This window comes from Nomascus leucogenys, chromosome 3 (assembly GCF_006542625.1).
Source record: "Nomascus leucogenys isolate Asia chromosome 3, Asia_NLE_v1, whole genome shotgun sequence".
Taxonomy (NCBI): domain Eukaryota; kingdom Metazoa; phylum Chordata; class Mammalia; order Primates; family Hylobatidae; genus Nomascus; species Nomascus leucogenys.
Window position 1 is genome coordinate 717,802 of NC_044383.1, and position 20,928 is coordinate 738,729.

A 20,928-nucleotide genomic window follows, 5' to 3' on the forward strand; every position below is an offset into this window, starting at 1 on the left:
GACGGTTCTGGTGGCTGTGTGGCGTTTCATGGGTGGGAGAACACAGGTTTCTCTGGAGCCTTTTTCAGGCTGGTTTGTTTGGATTCTGTGCTTTCTCGAATCCTCCAGGCACTGTTGAGAGTTTGAGATAAGTCCTGGGCTGGTATCCTGGAAGCAGGAGGCTGAGCCCGAGGCTTTCAGAAGCATGTGGAAAGCGCTGGCTCGTTTTGCCTTCGTGGGCACGGGTTGGGTGGGGGGGTTTGTCCCCTGCCCCTGGAGCGATTTTGTCACCTCCTTGGTAGCACTGTGTATATTTTTTAAGAGAATGGGAAACAGGTAAAGCCTGTTGATATGGGAGGCTGAAATTATCTGTTTGGTTTTCTGGTGGCCATGGGAAACTAACAGAGAAGGTGTATTAGTTATCTGCAGCTGCGTAACAAGTACCCACAAACTTAGCAGCTTGAAACAGCACAGGTCCATGACCTCACCGTGCCTGCGGGACGGGAACCCGGGTGTGGGTCCATGACCTCGCCTTGTCTGCGGGACAGGAACCCGGGCGCGGGTCCGTGACCTCGCCGTGTCTGCGGGACGGGAACCCGGGCGCGGGTCCGTGACCTCGCCGTGCCTGCGGGACGGGAACCTGGGCACAGCAGCAGCCACAGTGTTGACTGGTCTGGGGTCTCTTCTCGAGGCTGGACTGGGGAAGGGGCCCCCAAGCTCACAGGGGTGCTGGGAGGACTCGGTTCCTGTGGGTTCAGTCCTCAGTCCTGGTGGGACAGCTTTGCTACATCAGCACTAGAGAGGGGCGCCAGACGCCAGCACATTCGTGGTCTCATCAGGGAGGTGGCACCTGCCCAACATTGAAGTCTCCGCTACTCAGCTGCGGGCTCCTCGAAGGAGGGGCCCCAGGACCGCGGGGTGGCTGGAGGGGCACAGGGCCAGCCCGCTGGTGGGTCTGTTTTCGGGAGGGGTATGAGTGCATGTGTACATGGGGATGTGTGTGGATACATTGTTCTGGAAGGAGTTTACGTCTTCCATCACACCTTCCAAGTTGTTCTAACTGAAGTCCGGCCGAGCGTGGCTGTGGCCCTGGCTGAGCATCCCCTTCTGTGGCCAGGTGGTCCAACAAGAGGTCTTGGGACCAGTGTAAATAGCCCTGTTCCGAGATCTATCCACAGGCAGCATTCTCAGGCACTTTTACGGATTCTCTCTTCCCGACCTGCCCAGCAGGCCTGTGCGCTGGAGCCCAGGTAGGACAGAGAGGCCAGTGTTGTGATGCCAGGCCTGCCAGGACCTGATAGGGCCCAACAGCAGAGCGGGGGAGGAGGAGGTGGGCAGGGACAAGGGGTGGAGAAGCATCCGCACTCCACCCCAAAAGCAGCCTCCTGCCCACAGCTGCCCAGGGATGCAGGGAGGATGGTCACACCACACTGAGGGCCGAGTTGGGTCGCTGCCAGCAGCCGCCAATTGTATTCCAGTAAGACTGTGATTACTGCCCGGGAAACGGCAGAAGACATGTAGACCTGCTCCTCAGGGACATTTGGCAATGTGTGGAGACACTGTGGGTGGCTGCAGGGACACAATGGGACAGGCTCCTCCTGGAAGAGAGGCGTCCCGGAGGGAAACCCTGGCCTAATCTCCACCCGAGGAGCGTGATCCTGATCCCTGCAGCTCAACAGGAAGCCTTAGAGTGGAGAGCTGAGGGCACCCGCTGTGCCCTTTCTTGAAGTTGTCTGGAGCACTGTGGGTCCTTGTGCGTGGATACAAATGTTAGCCTCAGCCTGTCGGTTTCTACAGAGAGCCTGATTGGTGACTGCAGGTGCGGTTGGCGCCGCGCCTACGTGCTTGTTGCATGGTAGGAAGGCCCAGGCTCTGTGTGGGGAGTGTGGGGAGGCCCAGGCTCTGTGTGAGGAGTGTAGGGAGGCCCAGGCTCTGTGTGGGGAGTGTGGGGAGGCCCAGGCTCTGTGTGGGGAGGAGGAAGGCCCAGGCTCTGTGTGGGGAGGAAGAAGGCCCAGGCTCTGTGTGGGGAGTGTGGGGAGGCCCAGGCTCTGTGTGAGGAGTGTAGGGAGGCCCAGGCTCTGTGTGGGGAGTGTGGGGAGGCCCAGGCTCTGTGTGGGGAGTGTGGGGAAGCCCAGGCTCTGTGTGGGGAGGAGGAAGGCCCAGGCTCTGTGTGGGGAAGGCCCAGGCTCTGTGTGGGGAGGAGGAAGGCCCAGGCTCTGTGTGGGGAGTGTGGGGAGGCCCAGGCTCTGTGGGGAGTGTGGGGAGGCCCAGGCTCTGTGTGGGGAGTGTGGGGAGGCCCAGGCTCTGTGTGGGGAGTGTGGGGAGGCCCAGGCTCTGGTGGGGAGGACGAAGCCCCAGAACTGTGTGGGGAGGAGGAAGGCCCAGGCTCTGTGTGGGGAGTGTGGGGAGGCCCAGGCTCTGTGTGGGAGTGTGGGAGGCCCAGGCTCTGTGTGGGGAGTGTGGGGAGGCCCAGGCTCTGTGTGGGGAGTGTGGGGAGGCCCAGGCTCTGTGTGGGGAGTGTGGGGAGGCCCAGGCTCTGTGTGGGGAGTGTGGGGAGGCCCAGGCTCTGTGTGGGGAGTGTAGGGAGGCCCAGGCTCTGTGTGGGGAGGAGGAAGGCCCAGGCTCTGTGTGGGGAGTGTAGGGAGGCCCAGGCTCTGTGTGAAGAGGAGCCTGCCTCTTCCCTGCATGGCCTCTGGCCTCGCTCAGCTGTAGATGTGGGTCTGAGCTGCTGTGCAACGCGATGGCTTTGAATACACATGTCATCATCCCTGTGCTTCCCCTGGGTTCTGCACATGACCTGAAGCCTGGAGAGGGAGGAGCAGGGTGTCCAGTAGGGACATGGCCCTGGGTGGCCTCCACAACTGTGCTGGCCTCGGGAGCCTGCTGGGCTCTGATGCTGTAGCTTGAAGCCCTGCTGGGGCCTCCCCACAGGGCTTCTGTTCTACTAATTAATTTAATTTTGTTTATTTCTTATCCTATCTGTATTTCCTGCCTCTGCTTGAACGGGGGACATGGATTCTCCCGTGCAGCCATATTTCCTGTCCCCCCTCATTGAGCCGGTGCTGGCTGGTTTGTTTGTTTGCAGGATGCTTTTGCTTTTTGAATTGGCGCGTTTTTCCTTGACCTTGAAATGCATGGAGATCTCCTCTGCCTGCCTCTCAGACCTGAAGAAGATGGAAAGCAAAGTAAGTGGCTTCATGACACTGCTGCCTGGGGATGAGGCGCTGCTCACCGTGCATTTGGACAAAAGGCAAAGAAAGGAAGAGCAGTTCACAAGGCCGCGGCCCCCAGGGCTTCGGTCAGTGTTGGCACATGGCCGTCTTTCCTACCTGTGTTTTGCACAGCTGCGGTTAGATAGTGCTTGCAATTTTACACCTGCCCGTTGCTCTTTACCTTTCTTGTGGCCACGGGTCCACAGCACCACAGTTGTTTCTAGAGTCCAATTTACGGACGGCGTATCATTTCATGATGCTGATGATCCAGAACGTCCTCCACCAGCCCCATTATTGGACGTGTAAGTCACACCGGCAGTGCCTCGTTACCCGCAGTTCACTTTCTGCAGTTTGTTACCTGCAGGCACCTACAGTATGAAAATATTAAGGTATTTTGAGGGAGAGGCCACAGCCACATCACTTTTGTTACAGTATAGTGTTATGATTGTCTTTTAGTATTAGTTATTGTTACAAATATCTTACTGTGCCTAATTTAGAAATTGAAGTTTATCATAGGGATTTCCCTCTAGAAAAATCACAGTATACGTCGGGTTTCGGACCGCTCCACGTTTCAGGCCTCCACTGGGTTGGGGGGTCTTGAAACGTATCCTCTCAGAGAACGGGGGGCTACTGTATAATCTTTTGCTCATTACATAAAGGGCTGCAGTGAACATTTTGTGCCTAAAACATTTTTCTGCGTTTAGGATTTTTCCCTAAGATGAGTATATTTACATGAAATGACTAGGGAATTTTCACTTTTAATATTTTAAGAATACACATTAGAGTATTGCCCTCCAGAAAAAGCTTCACAGAACGAAAAGTGTGTAAGACTGCATACATCAGGTTTGCTGATGCTTTCAGGAACTGTGACAGGCTCTTCCACAGAGCAAGGAAAATGTGATCAGTTTATCAGGGATGGTTTTGAGCAAACTGAGTGTCGCTTTACACACGGAGAGTGAAGAGGGGGGACCCTTGGACGCACAACCGCATGCTGGGGCCTCCCCGTGTGCTGTCTTCATTGAGCACCTGCTGTGTGCTTTGCCCAGGTTACCTAAGAGTGAACGTAAACCCACCGTCAGTGGCGCAGGAGACACGGCCATGGCTCAGCACGGGGGGAGCCGGCCAGTCACGCTGAGGGCTGTGCTGATCTGGAAATGGTTTCGGAATAGGAGATGCGGTTCACGTGGCCTTGACAGCCAGGCAGCCCTTGGAGGGACCGCCCACCAGGGTGCAGGCGGGAAGCGTGGTCACGGCTGGAAACAGCAGCCCATGCAGCACGGAGGATGGGAGCAGCGTGGGAGGCTTCTGTGGGCCCCATTTCCATCTTCTGGGTTTCCACGGCACGGTGTCTCCAGTTCAGAATGACTGGAACGCCTGGGTCTGGCCCCACTTCCTCCTCCCCAGCAGCCCTTCCTTCAGCTCCTGGCGCCTCAGGGTTCGTCCCTGCGAAATGGCAGCAATAACAGGACCCATCTCCAAGTACTGCTGTGGAACCGAAGGCAGTGTTTTGTGTCTCCCAGGTTGAGGCTCCCGGGCGGGCCCCTGCTGCCGTGGGGTTGCTGTCAGGGAGGCTCCTGTGGGCCAACTCTGTCCCCACTGCCCGTGGCCCCCGCAGAGCATGTCCCTCTGCCCCGGCTTGAGGACGCTCTCCTGGCCCTTTGCCCGGTTGGCCTCTGCCCATCCCTCAGGCCCCAGCCCTCCGGTTACCTCCTGTCTGACCACTGGTGGAAAGCGACCTTCTTTCGGTAAATGTGCTACCGTGAGGCTCATTTTCCCAGCCGGCCTCCTGTTAGACATTCGGGATCTCATGAGATTTATTTTGAATTAAAAGCTCACTAATGTTAAGGATATGAATGGTTTTTAATTTTGAAGCCTTGGTGCATTTTTAAAGACTATCCACTGTAATACATTTCACAATTGCCTGAGTGAATGGTGGAAATGATTTAACCAGGCAGACACCTGGACCTGTGGGACCACATAAAGAGTTTTAAGATCCGTGATCCTGTGGGAAGCACGGAACGCTTTTGCTGACCTCTGTGAAGCCTGGCATAGCTTCCTCAGTGGCATGGAGGCTTGTAGCTGCTGGACAGGTCGGGGCACACAGCCTGGGGTGGCGGCCTCCCGCGCTCTCCATCCTGGCTGGCACCGAGGCTGAGACATGCAGGACTGCGGTGCAGCCATCCCAAGGTCCCGAGGCGCTGCGGGTACTTCCCGTCCTTGTGGACATCTGCTGCCGCCCCGGGACGGAGGTGTCTGCTGCTGAGGACCTGCTCCCCGGGACGGAGGTGTCTGCTGCTGAGGACTTGCTCCCCGGGACAGAGGTGTCTGCTGCTGAGGACCTGCTCCCCGGGACAGAGGTGTCTGCTGCTGAGGACTTGCTTCCCGGGACAGGTGTCTGCTGCTGAGGACTTGCTCCTCGGGATGTCTGTGTCTGTTAGTTGTGAAGATGCTTCACCATCAGCACCTGTGCTCACAGACTAGGAGCTTGAGTCTCCTGTGTCCAGAAGACCTGCACCCCTCGCGCCAGGGCGGGTTTAGGGGTGTCACCCCTCGAGCGGGGTGGGTTTAGTGGTGTGGTCTTTGGATGACAGCGACATGTTGCTCCCCAGCTTTTGTAAGGCCACCGAGGCCTGGGGACATCTTCCCTGAGCTCAGCAAGCCCCCGAGAAAGGAGAGATAGAGTGCCCTTCTTCCCGGTGTGACGCACAACACGTCGCTTCCCAGACTTCAGCGCAGCCCCGGGCCGCCAAGCAGCCTGGCTAAGACCTGGGTACCAGGCGTTGGGGGCCGGGACAAGGCCCCTGAAAAGGGCAAACTCAGGACTCTCCCCTGCCTCTCTCGGGCGGTGGGGCCTGCAGGCAGACAAGGAGTTGGTGTAGCTGAAAACACGGCTTCCTCACTTAAACTTCTGCGTCATAGGTGTCTTTGTGTCATCGTGTAACTTGTATTTGTTAAACTTCTACCCAGTCATATTTTAAATGCCTTTGAAGTTCATGAATGTACACAGCTGCTTCCCTTACAGATCTCCATCTTTTCAAAAACTGTTTATATCTGCAGGATCCTGGGAAGCTTATTGAAATGGAATGTTTGGAGTGTGAATCAGAAGCTTTAAGACTTGAAAATAAGATGAAAGTGTACATCCGAGTGGCTGTTGAGGTCAGTCCTCATGCAGGAGTTGTACACCTGGCATTATTTTGCAGATTCCTGGAGCTTGGTGTGAGTTGAATGTGTCCCAGGCTTGAGGGTGCTGGGGACATGGCCTGGAACCCACTGCTGGACTCGCCCTGGCTCCCGTGACAGCGGGTGTGAGTCCAGCCTCCAGTGCCACACTTCCTCTCCTGCGCACAGGGGCCCACATGCCTCCCTGGTGGGTTGGGGTCATGCAGGTGGGGGCTGGGATGTGGCTCCCTCCGACCCTCCTCCTGCAGCCCCCACGGAGCTGCCGCCTCCCCGCCGTGTGGTGATGCCTGCCTGGGAGGACGGGGGACGGCCACGCGTCCCCATGAGGGCTCTCTGCCAGCCTCACTTGAGTCCGGGAAGGCATCCTAATGATGAAGGGCAAAAGCCACCGCCGGCCCTGGCGTCAGCTGCCAATTACAGGCACCTGATCCACCTCTGTCGTGCTGTCTAAGACGACAGGCTCCGGAATAGCAGCCACTGCCAGGAAAAGAACTAGGAATCATTTTAGACTCTTTCTCAGTAAGAATTTCCCAGTTAAAAGATGAACAGAAACCTGACAGAATGGTGGCACGCAGCCCTGATGTGGTGCCACGGCAAGTGCCACAGGGTCGGCCCAGGAACCCTCAGGTCCTGTCAGCCAGGCAGTGCGAGGCCCCGCTGGGCACAGAGAAGCCAGGGGCGTGTGGGTCAGTGCCGGAGGTGCCGTGGCAGGGGATGAGCAGGGCAGCTGGGAGGCCTTCCCCGCCCCCACTCCTAACGCACCCGTCCTCAGCCCGCACTGCCTGGCGCACGTGTCACGGCCTGGCGGGTGCCGATGCCCCTGTGGACTTGCTCCTGGGTCTGCCTCCGCGGGGCTGAGTGTCTCGCGGGAGGATTTTGACTGCTGCTGTGCGCCGGTGCCACACATGTGGTAGGTGCTTAATGAATGTTCGTTAAAGAATGATTTCCAGACACTTTGGCTGTTTCACTTTGTTGTGAAAGTGAACAGAGGCTGCTTGTGGCTGTGGCACTGTGGGTTGTGCGGCTGCTTCCCCTGACTCACCTGCTGAGGACCTCGGAGGGGCCGGCACCAGCGTACGAGGCTTTCAGACCCAGCAGCCAAGTGGCAGGATGGGGTTGTGAGGTCCGGGCTCCACCCAGCCCAGGGGCAGCGTGAGGGCGAGGCCTCCATGGAAGCCACAGGCTGTGGGGACGTGGCCAAGTGAGCCCAGGATGGTGGGTGGTCCAGCAGGGCTTGTGGGAGGTGGGAGTGTGGGGAGACTGGCTCCACTGAAATCCTGGCCTAAGCCTTTGTCCTGGGAAGGGCCCGTGTAGCACAGACCAGAGGCGACATTCTGGGGGCGGGAAGCGTAGCAGGCACAGGCCCCAGGAAAGAGATGGGATCTGGAAGGCAGCGTTGCCCGCTGAGTCCACACATGGGAGGCGGGCACAGCCACGATGTGTGGGCACCGCCAAGCCTCCTGCGTGTAGTATCTTGTGAGACGTCCCCTTCCTCCTAGAAAGTCCCTGGCCATTTTCACAGACAGATTTGAGCATGGCGCCACGCAGGGTGATGAATTCAGGGCCTGAGTTCTCAGCGTGCCCTGCACGCATGTGCTGCCTCAGCCCCGCAGCTCGAGCCGGCAACCTCCATAGAATCGCCCACGTCTTCTCCGCAGGCCCAGCTGGATATCACACAGAGACTAGATGTCGCGCTGCAGCGAGCCGTCCGCCTGGGTGACCCCCGGGTCATCCACGTGGTATGCACCACGCAGTGGAACACCTGCCTGCCCCTGCTGCAGCACAACCTGCGGCACCACCTGCGGAAGCCACTGGCTGGCGTCGCGGACGTGCTGGAGAAGGTGGACAGGTGGGGAAGGTAGACAGGTGGGGCGCGCACCTGTGCTGTGTCCTCCACAGAGGGGGTGGCGCATAGGAGGAGACAGGAGGAGAAGGTGGCCCAAGCCCCCTTGCCATGACAGTGCCACAAGCAACAAACTGCCCCTGTACTCAATAAGGGCCACTCTCTGTCCCAGCTCAGTGCCAGGCACGCCAGGTCCTCTGTGGTGCATTGGCGGGGCCAGAGGAAGAAGCAGGCTCGGCCTTGCCTCACGGGCATCTGTGCCCCTCGAACCTCCATGGAAGGGGTCTGTCATGGCCACAGAGGCCGGGAGTGGGGGCTGGTTGTGGCCCCATGGGACTTGGGCCATCCTGGGTGAGACAGGAGTGCTCAGAGGGCCCAGCATCGGGGAGGAGCACAGTGTATCCTCAGAGGTGACAGGAATGCCGGGGCCAGCATGGCAGCAGGCGGCAGGCATCAGGGTGGACCATGGCGGGCAGGCGGCAGGCATCAGGGTGGACCATGGTGGGCAGGAGACAGGTACTGGGGGTGAGGGGCAAGGGCAGCCACAAGGTGTTGCAGAGCCTGGGCCCTCTCCACAGAACCACAGCCCTGGTCTCAGTACCTGTTTCTTGTTGGGAGGGCTCAGCCTCTTCATTGCCATCAGCGCGGTTTTGACTCTCTGAGTCCGCCGACTCAGCCCCCGCTGCCTGTCTGCACTGCCAGTGCTCCCTCCCACCTCTGGGGCTCCCTGAATTTTTCTAGAGTTCTATTTCATTTTCTCTGTTGGCTTCTTGGTTTCTCGACTATACCTTTTGGAGGAATGGAGAATTTCTCCAGGGCTAAGAACATGCACCCTTAATTTAGCACAGTCTGTGTCAGGCCAGCATCAATCTGGCTCATTTCACACAGATACACACCCTAAAACATGGCGACCACACCCCTCACACCCCTGCTGGGCCGTCCTTCGACTTCCCATAGCACCGAATGAACCCCGGACCCCGGCTCGGCTGTGTCTAGAACTGCTTCTCAAGCCTGGGGCCATCAAATGCAGGCTCCTGTGCACACGCAGCCTGCTCGAGGCCAGAGATTCCAGGGCACCCCCACACGGCTGCTCGAGGCCAGAGGTTCCAGGGCACCCCCACACGGCTGCTCGAGGCCAGGGGTCCGGGGCACCCTCACAGGGGCTGGTTGGGTGGCTCTGCACAGCCCTTCCTCTCCAGACCGTAGCCTCCTTCGCAGCCCTGCACCCTGACCCCTGCCGCCGTGGCCTGCAGGAACCGCACCCCACACTTCAGGAGGTTGTCCCCAGGCAGAGAGTCGGGCAGTCTTGCGCCCAGGTTTCCTTCCAGGGGCTGCCGTCGTGAGCTGCCGAGGCCTCTGGGGTCTGCAGGGTCTTCTCTCCTTGTCCCCATTTGTGAGTCACCAGGGCCAGGCAGGGACATCACTGGAAGGATGGCGGAAAGCCAGGGGCACCGGGCACCGAGCCTGCCCTTCACTCTGGGGCCACTGCAGGCCTCCCCCTGGAGGGTGTAACCCCAGCCTGACACAGGTGCAGCCCCGCCAGGGCCCCTGATGCCACGCCACCCCCACAGCCTCATGACGCTGCTCCGATGCCAAGTGCACATGGAGATGGCGCAGATCGAGGAGGACGAGGACCGGCTGGAGCCTGCCATGGAGCACCTCCGGAAAGCTGCGCGCCTCGACAGCCTGGGCCTCTACCAGGACAGGCTCCAGATGGCCTCCACCCGGCTGCGCCTGTGCACCACGCTATACCAGGCCCCTGAGCGTGCGGAGGACAAGGCCATCATGGCCGTCGAGCAGGTGCCGCCCGGGGAGGTGAGGGAGGCCGGGTGCTGCAGCCCCAGCATGGGGCTCTGAAGGCACGGCAGGGCGGGAGCTGCCCAGGGCCGCCTGAGGCGAGGAGGCCTGGGACCCAGCTGTCACTGTGTGTATGAGCACGAGGACCACACAGGCCCCTGCCAAAGGCCAGGAGGCTCCAGAAGTTGGAGAAGGTGCTGCAGAAAGTCCAGTGGCCCCTTGCTCATCAGTCTCTGCTTTTCACAGGCAAAAAAAGCTACCCCAAAGGACAGCGTCAGGAAGAAGCGGGCCCTCCTGGTGAACGCAGGCCTGGCCTTAGCCCCGGACGCGTTTCAGATTGTGCTGGACAGTGAGAATGAGGCGAAAGGTGAGCGCCGCACTGGGCTCTCCCAGCCCGGATGGCTCCGAGGCTGCCTCGGGCCTCCCCAGTCCCCATGCTCCCTGCCACGGCCCCTGGATGCGCAGGGGCTGTGCGCCGGCAGCATCCTTCGATCTTGGCCCGCCGGGTCTGGCAAAGCCCAGCGAGGGTCTTCTGTGCACACACCAGCCATGTCGGGTGCCCCAGCTGCCGGGACAGACCCCACAGGCTCCGCTGCTTAGACAACGGGAACTTACTCCTCCCGGAAGTCAAGGCGTGGGCAGGGCTGGTTCCCCCTGAGGGCTCCTCCTTTGCTTGTGGACGCCCTCTCCTCCCCGCATCCTTACAGGGCCGTCCCCTCTGGGGGTCTGTGTCCTCGTTCCTCCCCTTAGAAGGATACCAGTCAGATTGGACTAGGGTCCACCCTGATGACCTCATTTGACCCAAATTACCTCCAAAGAAGGTCATACCCTGAGGTCCTGGGGGCGAGGACTTCAACACACCCTGCTGTGGGGAATGGGGTTGAGCCACTGCCTGAGGCACAGGACGGGGCTCCCTGGATCACGGGGGTCAAAGCTGAAGCCATCATGTCTGTCCCGGGGAGACCCTGAGCTGGCTTTGGGTAATGGGACATGGGGCCGTACGGCCCATGTGCGGGGACCGAGCCAGGGTTCAGCGGGTGTATTGCACCCTCACTGCCCCAGCTTCTCTGGGCACTCGCCAGTGGCTCTGGGAGCGCAGGCGGCCCCACTCTCTCCAGCCCAGCGCAGGGGCCGGGCTGGGCCTGGCTTGGGAACCCTTCCCGCTGGTCCCCTGAGGGTCCTGCTGGGGGCTGCCGCCAGGCCTCCCTCCAGCTCAGTGCCCAGCAGCCGGCGGCTTTTGCCCACACACGACGAACCAGGCATCACCCAGACTGCAGCCTGTGGAGACGGTGGTCGGGAGTGGAGCCGCTGGGTCATGTCTTGGGTCTGAGATGAGGAGATGGGCAGATGCAGAGTGGGTTGTGCCCTGCAAGGGAAGTTGGTGGCTCTTGGAGCGGGGAGGGACTGCCACCCTGTCGTCCACTGCCTTCAGATACCGCCACACCTGTGCTTTCATTTTGCCCTAATAAGTTTGAGGAGCAGCTGCAGATCCACCAGTAGGACCTGGATGCACCTATTTTGCCTTCCTGACTCCTTTCACTCATGGGCATGTGCTGCTGGCTGCCTGGGGTCAGGTGCATGTCCACCTGCTGGCTGTGGGGCCGAGACAGCACCTACACTCAGCAGGAGGTGCTGCAGGACCCTGCCCAGGGGCAGTGAGGGCGGCGCGGGGTCCAGGGGAGGATGCCCTTGAGTGGCTCCGGAAGGTGAACCCCTGTGCCGGCCGAGAGGGTGGACACCAGCCAGGGGAGGCCCAGCCCCCGGGGTTGCCCATGCACAGGAGGCCCCCCAGGGTGTGGAGCTGAGTTCGGGGTGCTCGTGATTTATTTGCCAGGAAAGGAGAGGTGATTCGGAAACTCCGGCGTCATGCAGATAAAACTGCTGGGCCTTGGGGTGCTACACGGGCTGGGTGGAAGCGCGGGAGTCTGAGGCCGGGTGCCTGGCTTGGAGGGCAGCTGGACAGTGCAGCCAGCAGAGCAGCGGGAGGGTCTTGGCAGACTGCTCCAAGGTTCCTGGAGCCTCCCCAACTCAGAGGAGCACTGGCTCGGCCTCATCACTGGCGGGAGACACAGGCAATGCCACTCTGCAGCTCTATGAGGAGCTCGGCTTCTGGGAGCCAGGGATCTAGGGCCCCTGGAGCCGCTACCTTTGGGTGGCCACCCTGGCCCCGGCGCAGGGCACTGGTTACTGATGGGCGCATCCCCAGCCCTTGGCCGGCAGCCCCAACACCTGCCTTTGCATTTCCGTCCTCAGTCTCCACCGGGAAGAACAGGGGCCGGTTCACCTACCTCTGCGCGAAGGCGCGGCACCACATCGTCAGCGTGGACAAAGCTGCTGGGCACCTGCGGCGCCTGGGCAACGAAAACGACAAGGAGAGGTGAGCGAGGAAAAGGCCAGAGCGCCACGCACAGCCCAGCCCGGGGGTCGCTCAGCCTGAGAGCCAGTGTCTGTGGCGGCCGAGCTGACCCTGCCTGTGGCTGTCTGGGGACACGCCAGGCCACCTGCTCCAGGATGGTGGGAGGAGGGCCCTGCCTGGGGGTCCCGCCACAGACGGGACCCCCCAGCCTGTGATGACAGCCACAGCCTATGAGGTGTGCGGCCACCCTGTCCCGCCTGTCACTGCTGTCACTCGGAGGACATGCAGCGCCCGTGACCAGAACAGGCTGATTTTTGGTGCCGACCCTGCGGTTGGTACCATCCCTGGGAGGCCTGCCCCGTGCACCCCCCCCGGGGAGTGGATTGCGTGGCCTTTCTTCTCACCACAGGGAAGGGAGGTGCCATGCACAGCTGGCAGGGGGAGCGGAGAGCTGTGCCCGACCCCGGGACATGCACCCGCCAGGCCGTCCCCAGCGCGAGCGCCAGGCTCCTTGCCACCTTGAAGCTGCAGAGCCACAGTGGCCTTTTCTCAGGCAGCCAGCCCCGGTGTAGTCTAACTTTAGCAGCCACGTTTGTCTACTCACTTTTCCCTCGTTTGGGTTCTCGGTGAGCAGGATACAGATTTGGGCAGAGCTGGCCAAAGTGGCCCGGAAACAAGGCGTGTGGGACGTCTGTCGGACGGCGAGCCGCTTCTGCCTCCTGTATGACAACGTCAAGGTGAAGAAGTTGAGGCTGCGGAGAGGTTCGTACCCGCCCTCACGAGTGCGTCCCAGCCTGGCCACGGCCGCCCTCTGGGTGCGGGAAGGGTTGTGGTTCATGTAATGACAACCCATGGGGCCTTCACATGACAAAGGGTATTGCTAAGTCACAATGGTAGCAGTTCCCACTAATTATCAGGACCGCCAATCACGGGGCGGCGGCCACATCTGGCTGTGTCGGCCGAGCCACAAGCACCGTCATCACCCTCCATCTTCAGTCACTGGGGGCCTCAGAGGCTCAGGCAGGGGCAGCCACAGCCAGTGAGCAGATGCCCATGTGGGGCGCCTGCAGGCAGAGGGCAGTGGCCACAGGCCCAGCGTGGAGCAGGACATGGGTGCGGCAGGCTCATCGATCAGCACCCAGCCCTGGAGAGGCTCCCGTCTCAGGGACAGTCAGGACCCGGAGGGACGAGGGAGGTGACAGAATGGGTACAGGGGGTCTGAGAGTCCCGCAGGAGTCAGGGAGGGCACCCCCCAAGAAGGCAGGGGATGCAGGAGGAGCTGGGATGTGGTCAAGAGCAAGCCCTGGCTGGGAGCCAGCATTACACCCAGCTCCGCCGCCCCATGGAGAGCTCCTCCAGCCCCTTCCTGGGCAAGCTGCCCACCTCCCGCCTACCCGCCCCCCCTTGGTGGACCCTACAGAGAGCTGGGGAGAGGCTCAGGCACTCGAAGATGAGCCAGGAATTCTCGTGTTTTTATTTATTTGCTAGAAAAAAACATGATCCTTGCCTGTGCCATTTCTCTCAGGGAAGAAGAAGCGAGGTAGGGACGGCTCAGTGCAGGACACCTGGAGCCAGCCCGAGGTCGTCCTGCAGAGGCAGGTGTGCCCCGACCTGCTGCGGAAGTTCGCGGAGGTGGGGTTCATCCAGGCTGAGGTGTGTCATGGAGAGGGGGGTTCATCCAGGCTGAGGTGCATCATGGAGAGGGGGGTTCATTGGTGCTTAAGCGTGTCACGGAGAGGGGGGTTTGTCCATGTTGAGATGCGTCACGGAGAGGGGGGTTCATCCATGTTGAGGTGCATCACGGAGAGGGGGGTTCATCCATGTTGAGGTGCTCACGGAGAGGGGGGTTCATCCATGTTGAATATGTCGTGGAGAGGGGGGTTCATCCATGTTGAATATGTCGTGGAGAGGGGGGTTCATCCGTGCTGAGGTGCGTCGTGGAGAGGGGGGTTCATCGGTGCCGAGGTGCGTCGTGGAGAGGGGGGTTCATCCGTGCTGAGGTGCATCATGGAACTGGGGCTCATCGATGCTGAGGTGTGTCCCTGCACCACGGTGTCAGAGGGTTGCTTTCCTGCATCCACACAACCTGCTGCGGGACAGGCGTTGGTGTCCATGTGGCCTGTTAACCCACTGCAGATATTTATCATCATAGAACCTTCTGGGCTTTAAACAAAACGAATGTGAGGGAGGGAACACTTCCTGGATTCTTGGGAGATTTTCTAGGAGAAAAATATAAACCAAAAGGTGCATGGGTGTAAATTTCTCTTGGGAATCATTTCCAAGTGGTGAATCTGCAGTTGTGTGGATGACACATGACGACTGCCACTTGGCGGGGTGTGGTACCTCGGCATTTGCTGCAGAAGTGCATTGAATGTGGCGTGATGTCCGGGGCCCCTGCCACGGGGCCGCCAGGCCTGTTCCTCCCACCCAGGCTCAGAGACGCCCGGGCTCGCCCTGCCCAAAGTCAGCAGGTAGAAATGGCGGAGCGGGATCCAAACCCGGCCCTGGGACCTCGGGTCCGAGCTCGCAGCCACCGTGCTGCACCAACACGAGTGTGGCCTTTGTGGCATTGTGTGACTTCAGAGTTCCCAGAGCCACTCTCGGTTAGGTTTCTGTGGACTTGCTCAGTGGGTGCGTGGCCATCAGCCTTGCAGGACAGGGCACCTGCCGATTTAGGCAGTATGTCCGCTGAGTGGCTCCCAAGTGTCAGGCCCATGCCCTCAGCTGAGGTCAGGGCGAGAAGCGGCACAGACCCCTCCGCTCAGGGAGCCGGAGGCCAGATGGCAGAACCAGAGCTAGTGGAGGCCACGGGGCTGTGCCACGTGCTCATCCACACCCCGCAGGCCAGCGCAGCCCTTTCCCCTCAAGCATTTAAAACGTAATGATGATGTAGGGGAGGTGCAAATGCTGGCCGGTGTCTGCTGATACCGGGAAGCCACTGTTGGTCCTTCGGGGCTGCTGGGGTGTGCGGTGCTCTGGAAGGACCTTCTCTTCCCTGACCCTCGTGCAAATGGGTGGAGAGAGTCTGCGAGGGGCTGGCTTTAGTCCCTGGAGTGGCTATCAGGGCAGGCCCAGCTTGCAAAGGGCGCAGCAAACGGGTCTCCCAGCCTGTGTTTGGCATTTTCTAATCAGAGCTGAGGGAAGGGCGTGTGTGTTTCCTCCCTGGTGCTGGGCCCGTGCTCCGCCCACGACCCCTCCCACTGCATGTGTGTTTTGCAGGCCACGGTTCATTTGCTGCGGTCAGAAGGTGTAGAGCTGAATGACCAGGCCATCCCCCCAGAAGACCTGAGCCAGCACCCAGCCGGCTACGTGGCTGAGCCCCCGGAGTCGAACACCGAGTGGATCACATACAGGTGGGCGGAGGCGACGGTGGCCTTGAGCACCGCCCGGGGCCGTGGGTCAGAGTGTCCCCTGCACTCAGGCTGGCGTGGGAAGGACACCCTTCCCATTCGTAAGGACACGGGCTTCTCGCGTGGGGGAAGTGTCCTTTGTCACGTAAATGACTGAGACCACAAAAGAGGAAATGGGGTGACGTGGCCTCACCTGTTTTTAGCAGTCGTTCCTAGCAAGACCCCGGGCGTAGTTTGTTGTTACTACGAGGGAAAGTTCACAGGTGTGTTTTCCAGAGTGCTCTAGTGTCAGCCTTGCTCACTCTTGTCTGTCCCTCTGATGATGCATGAAAGGCAGCTGCTAGGGAGGTGGTCTTCGTGGCAGAAAATAGAAGGAGCAGCTTCTGTATTTGCTCAGAGGAAAAGCTGTGCTCTCCCTCCTATTGTGGGAAAAGCTATCAAGGACTGCCTTGGCCTCGAAAACTCCTTGTGTGTCAATAAGAAATATTAGTTTGTACAGAACATCTCACAGGATTTGCTGACATGAGGTTCCAAGTTCAGAAACAATCGAAATTGGAGTGCTTTACCAGCAATGATGGTTTTTACCTATTTTTAATATAAAATTAAATATTTTAACTTGTTTTTTTAATTGACAAGTAAGAATTTTACCATTTCTGGGGTGCACGGTGACGTTTTGATCTGTGTAACGTGGTGATCAGATCTGGGTAGTCAGCGAATCCGTCACGCTGGACGCGCATTGTTTCTCCATGTTGGGAATGTTCGGTGTCCCCCTTCCAGCATCCCTGTAAACTAGTCGCTCGCCGTGCGTGGGACACGGGAACTTATCCCTCCAATGCAGCTGCGTCAAGCACACGAACGTGGTAAGCTCGGGTGTCCCCGACTATCCATGCAACAGAAGCTGGGCACGGCGCCCCTGTCCTTGCCGGTCCACGGGGCAGAAGGAAAGCCAGCTGTCCCTGCTTGCTGTGCATGCCTGGGGCCACCCGGCCGAGCTCTTTGGAGGGAAGAGGTGGTCAGGCAGCAGCAATGACGATGACGATGACAGCTGCAGGCGGCCTTTGTCTCGGCCTCTCGGGATCCTGTCTCCTGCAGCAGCTCCGAGCTCTGTGAGGCGCCGCCTGGCCCAGGCCCACCCTGGGCTTCCAGCCCTCACAGCCCCGTCATTTCAGGCAGGGGCTCCGGATGCCTTTCCAGGACCCAGGCCCAAGGCTGGGCAGAGCTCTGCACTCCTGGTGGGCCTGCTCACAGACAGAGGAGGGTCTGAAAATTAGAGCTCAAGCCGTTTGCTGCCTGTGAGCTGAGAGTGGCTTTGACACTTTTAAATTTGTAAAACAAAATAGAAAAAATATACAGTGAAGACCATATGGAGCTTGCAAAGCTCAAAATGCTATTTGGCCCCTTAACAGAAAAAGTTTGCCCAGCCTGGTCTAGCGGGACGGACAGACCCTGTCCACGTCCACACTGCTGAGTGAGGGCTGACTGCCCTGTGCTCGGTGTGATGGCTCCCTGGGGAAGGGCAGAGCCGGCTCCCTGGGGAAGGGCAGAGCCTGCGTGTGATTCAGGTGGGGAGGAAGAAGGAGACGCTCAGTTGGGCAGGAGGGAGGGCAGAGCTTCACAGTGTGGAGCGAGGCCAGGAGGCGCAAGGCAGCTGCAGTGCGGCTGGACACAGCCTTGGGCTGGGGGCCGGAGGTTTGCAGGTGAGCGGGGGTCCCGTGGCAGGTGTGAGCACTCGTGGCCATGGGAACCAGCCAGGGGCCATTGGAGGTGTCCAGGGAGGATGAGGACAAACTGGAACAAGGGGGCCGCTGCGAAAGGGGAGCACCAGGCTGGGCTTCGGGTGGAGCGCGCAGGCCATGGGTGGGTAGAGGGGTGAGGCCGGGCTTTGGGTGGAGCACGCAGCCGTAGGGGGTGGGTGGAGGGGTGGGGCAGAGCGTCTCTGCCCCATGCAGCCCCCACAGGAGCCCCTTTCTGAGCCCAGGGCTCCACAGACTTCCGGAAACAAGAGAGTCTCATAGGAGGAGTCCACACTCTGTTTAGCGAGGGCGGGTGGGGAAAGACTGTCTCACACTTAGGCACCGTCCCAACCGTTTCAGCCCCAGGGACTGGTTTCGTGGGAGACAGTTTTTCCACGGACCGGCTGGGTGGAGGCTGGTCACAGGATGAAACTGTTTCCACCTCAGATCATCTGGCGTTAGTTCGATTCTCACAAGGAGCACGCAGCCTAGATCCTTGGAACGCGCTGATCGCAATAGGGTTCACGCTCCTGTGAGACTGGAATGCAGCTGCTGATGGGACGGGAGGCGGGGCTCAGGTGGGAGTGCCAGTGGTGGGAGTGACTGTAAATGCAGATGGAGTTTTGGTCGCCCACCCACTTCCTGCCCTTCAACCTGGTTCCTAACAGGCCCCGCAGCCATCCTGGTCCCTGGCCCCAGGGCTGGGGACCCTGCATTAGGGGCTGGATGGTGCTCATTTTGCAGAACCTGGATCGAGAGTCTGTCCCAGTATGCCATGAATAACTGGCTGCGCTCCGCAGAGATCGGACAGGAGATCCAGGAGGCGTGGATCGTGCAGAACGCCGTGGTCTACATCCTGAACCACAACCACCACCTGATCCTGGCCGGGCGGCAGAAGGAGCTGGTGGACGCCCTGTGCCACCTCCTGAGCATCGTCAAGGCCACGGGCCACAGTGGGTGCGTGTGGGCTGTGCTGCGTTCACGCCAGGAGGGGCTTCTTCCCTCGGGAGACCCCGGAGCAAAGGCAGGCAGCTGCGCTCCATGGCCCTCTGTGTCCCAGCAGAGGAGGGTTGTGGGCACCCGTGCATCTCAGGCCTCCTACTGTGACCTGAGGACTCCGCACATGGGATCGGGGTGTGGCCTCCGGGGGCCAAGGTTCCCTCTGACAGGCGTGTCTCCCAGGGACCCCGTGATGCTGGTGACGCTCTGCAACACCTTGGCGCGAGGCCTGGTCATCAGCTGGATTCCAGTCCAGGCTGCCGAGAAGTCCAGGAAATTCATGCGACCAAACGCGTTTCACAGCCCACTGGATGCAGGAGCCATCTCCAAGATCAAAACAGCGGTGGAGGTACCACCTCCATGATGCCGAGAGAGAGAGAGAGAGAGAGAGAGGAGAAAGGAGAGAGAGGTGCAGAGAGAGAGAAGAGAGGAGAGAGGGAGGTGAGAGAGAGAGGTGAGCAGAGAGAGAGGAGAGGAGAAGAGACAGGAGAGAGGAGGAGAGAGAAGAGAGAGGGGAGAGAGAGGAGAAGAGAGAGGAAAGAGGAGAGGAGAGAGGAGGAGAGAGAAGACAGAGAATAGAGAAAGAGAGGTGTGGGGGCAGGGGGTGGGGGTGGAGGGAGAGAGCAGGGAGGCAGCCGACCTGACACAGAGCCCTGCAGACCTGGAGCTGGAGGCTGGGGCTGAGCTTCTGAGGACTCCTGGAAAGGCCCTGGGAGAGCAAGCTGCCTTCAGTGGAGGCGACAGACGTGAGAACAATTTAGGAAGTAAAACGTCAGGGGCTCCAGTTACTGGGAAATAAGGCCAGGGCTGGAGAGAGGAAAGCAAGACCCGTGGGTGGGTGTGGGGCCTCCCCTCGGGGCGGGCTCCAGGCCTAGAGGAGAGTGGAAATAGAACCAGAAGTGGCGATTGGAACAGCGAGAAACAGGGACCGCACCACCCACACATGCAGCCGTCCCAGTAAAACGCAGCAGACTCAGTGTGTGGGACGATCCTAGTGGCCCAGGCAGATCATTTATCCCATGGAATTTGGATTTTGTTGTAATCCAAAAGGAAGATAAAAGAAATAATGTTCTGGTTGACGGATGTTGCAGAAGTGTTTGATGAGCCATTGCCCATTTCTAACTCAGAAGAGCCTCAAAGAACCCGAGAGAAAGCCGGTTTCCTAATGAGTCAGGGGAGTCTCTCGGGAACCTCATGGAGCCTGTGTGTGGAGCACCCACGGTGGGGCCGGGGCAGGGAGGCCTTGAGTGTCTCCGCAGGGGCACAGGGTGGGGGAGCTGTCCCCACCTTTGCAGGAAGACTTTATGCTAAAGCTCATTCTGCATGACCCTTTCTGGGCCGTGGATAAAACCGCAGGCTGGAGAGTCTCGAGTCTGCGGCACAGCACTCACAGCGCTCACGGTCAGCTGCGCCAGGCCAGAGCCAGAGAGGGCCCTGGTGCTACCAGCTCCCAATGGGGACAGCTGGCCCCGGGCAGTCAGGACCTAAAGGTCTTGAAACACATGAGACCTCAGGCCCACAGGGGGCTGCACCACAAACCCAGCAGATGAAGCCCCACCCCCAGACGCTGAGGACGCAGCTGCACACACACGGAGGCAGCCGCCACCTGGCCTCCAGTGCGCCCCAGCCCTCTCACTCCTGAGCTGTCTTAGGAACACCTGCTCCTTGCAAAACATCTCGGTAGCAGGAGCACCAGCTGTGGCATCAGGTGCGGTACCAGCTCCCAGTGGGGACGGCTGGCCCTGGGCAGTCAGTGTGGGCCGGCCAGGAGCACCGGCTGTGGCATCAGGTGCAGGTCATTCTTCTGAGAAGGGACAAGGGGCCGGCTTCGGGGACCTACAGGGATCAGGCTGGAGGCTGCGGAGGGGAGGGCGCCATGGGCGGCTCAGGCAGCTGTGGGTGCAGCTGAGCCTGCTGCGGGCCCCGGGAGGCAGCTGTGGGTGCAGAGGAGCTTCCCTCTTAGATGTGATGATGGCTGGATCCAGATGCTGAGAGGAAACGCCAGCACTGACCTGGCAGCCCGGGAGCACGGAGTGAATGGCGGAGAGTGTGAGGAAGCCGGCTTGGGCAGTGCCTGGACCGGGCATGTGCATAACCCCGCTGGGAGCCAGGTGGTAAACAGGGGAGTCAGTGCTCCCCAAACACATTCCGCTGGGTTGTCTGTGTGGAACTTGACAAGTGTTTGGAAGTTTATCCAGAAGGAAGGATGGAGGGGAGGAAAGGGAAGGACGCTGTCCAGTAGGAGGTGTCTGTGCTACCAAGACGTTTTGCAAGGAGCAGGTGTTCACAAGACAGCGAGAGATGGGACATCCCTGGGTTAGCAAGAGGTCACTCCTGGTGGCCAGTGCTTCCTGCACCGGGCGAGGCACTGAACAAGGACTCACTGATCCTCACGACGACCCATAGACTGGGTTTCATTTCTACATAGAGATGAGGAAACTGAGGCACACAGCATGAAGAAACTCACCTGGTCACACGG

General features: G+C 59.8%; 1 protein-coding gene across 1 annotated transcript in view; it reads left to right on the top strand.

Annotated features, from left to right (window-relative positions):
• The window catches only part of CFAP46 (cilia and flagella associated protein 46), a 114,293-nt gene that overhangs the window by 7,830 nt on the left and 85,535 nt on the right, over window positions 1-20,928 (top strand). Inside the window, 11 exon segments of the mRNA XM_030805013.1 lie at window positions 3,065-3,164; window positions 6,249-6,347; window positions 8,030-8,220; window positions 9,786-10,014; window positions 10,258-10,378; window positions 12,265-12,388; window positions 13,002-13,129; window positions 13,893-14,020; window positions 15,587-15,720; window positions 18,195-18,407; window positions 18,633-18,798. Of these exon segments, the coding sequence (XP_030660873.1) occupies window positions 3,065-3,164; window positions 6,249-6,347; window positions 8,030-8,220; window positions 9,786-10,014; window positions 10,258-10,378; window positions 12,265-12,388; window positions 13,002-13,129; window positions 13,893-14,020; window positions 15,587-15,720; window positions 18,195-18,407; window positions 18,633-18,798 (1,633 nt within the window).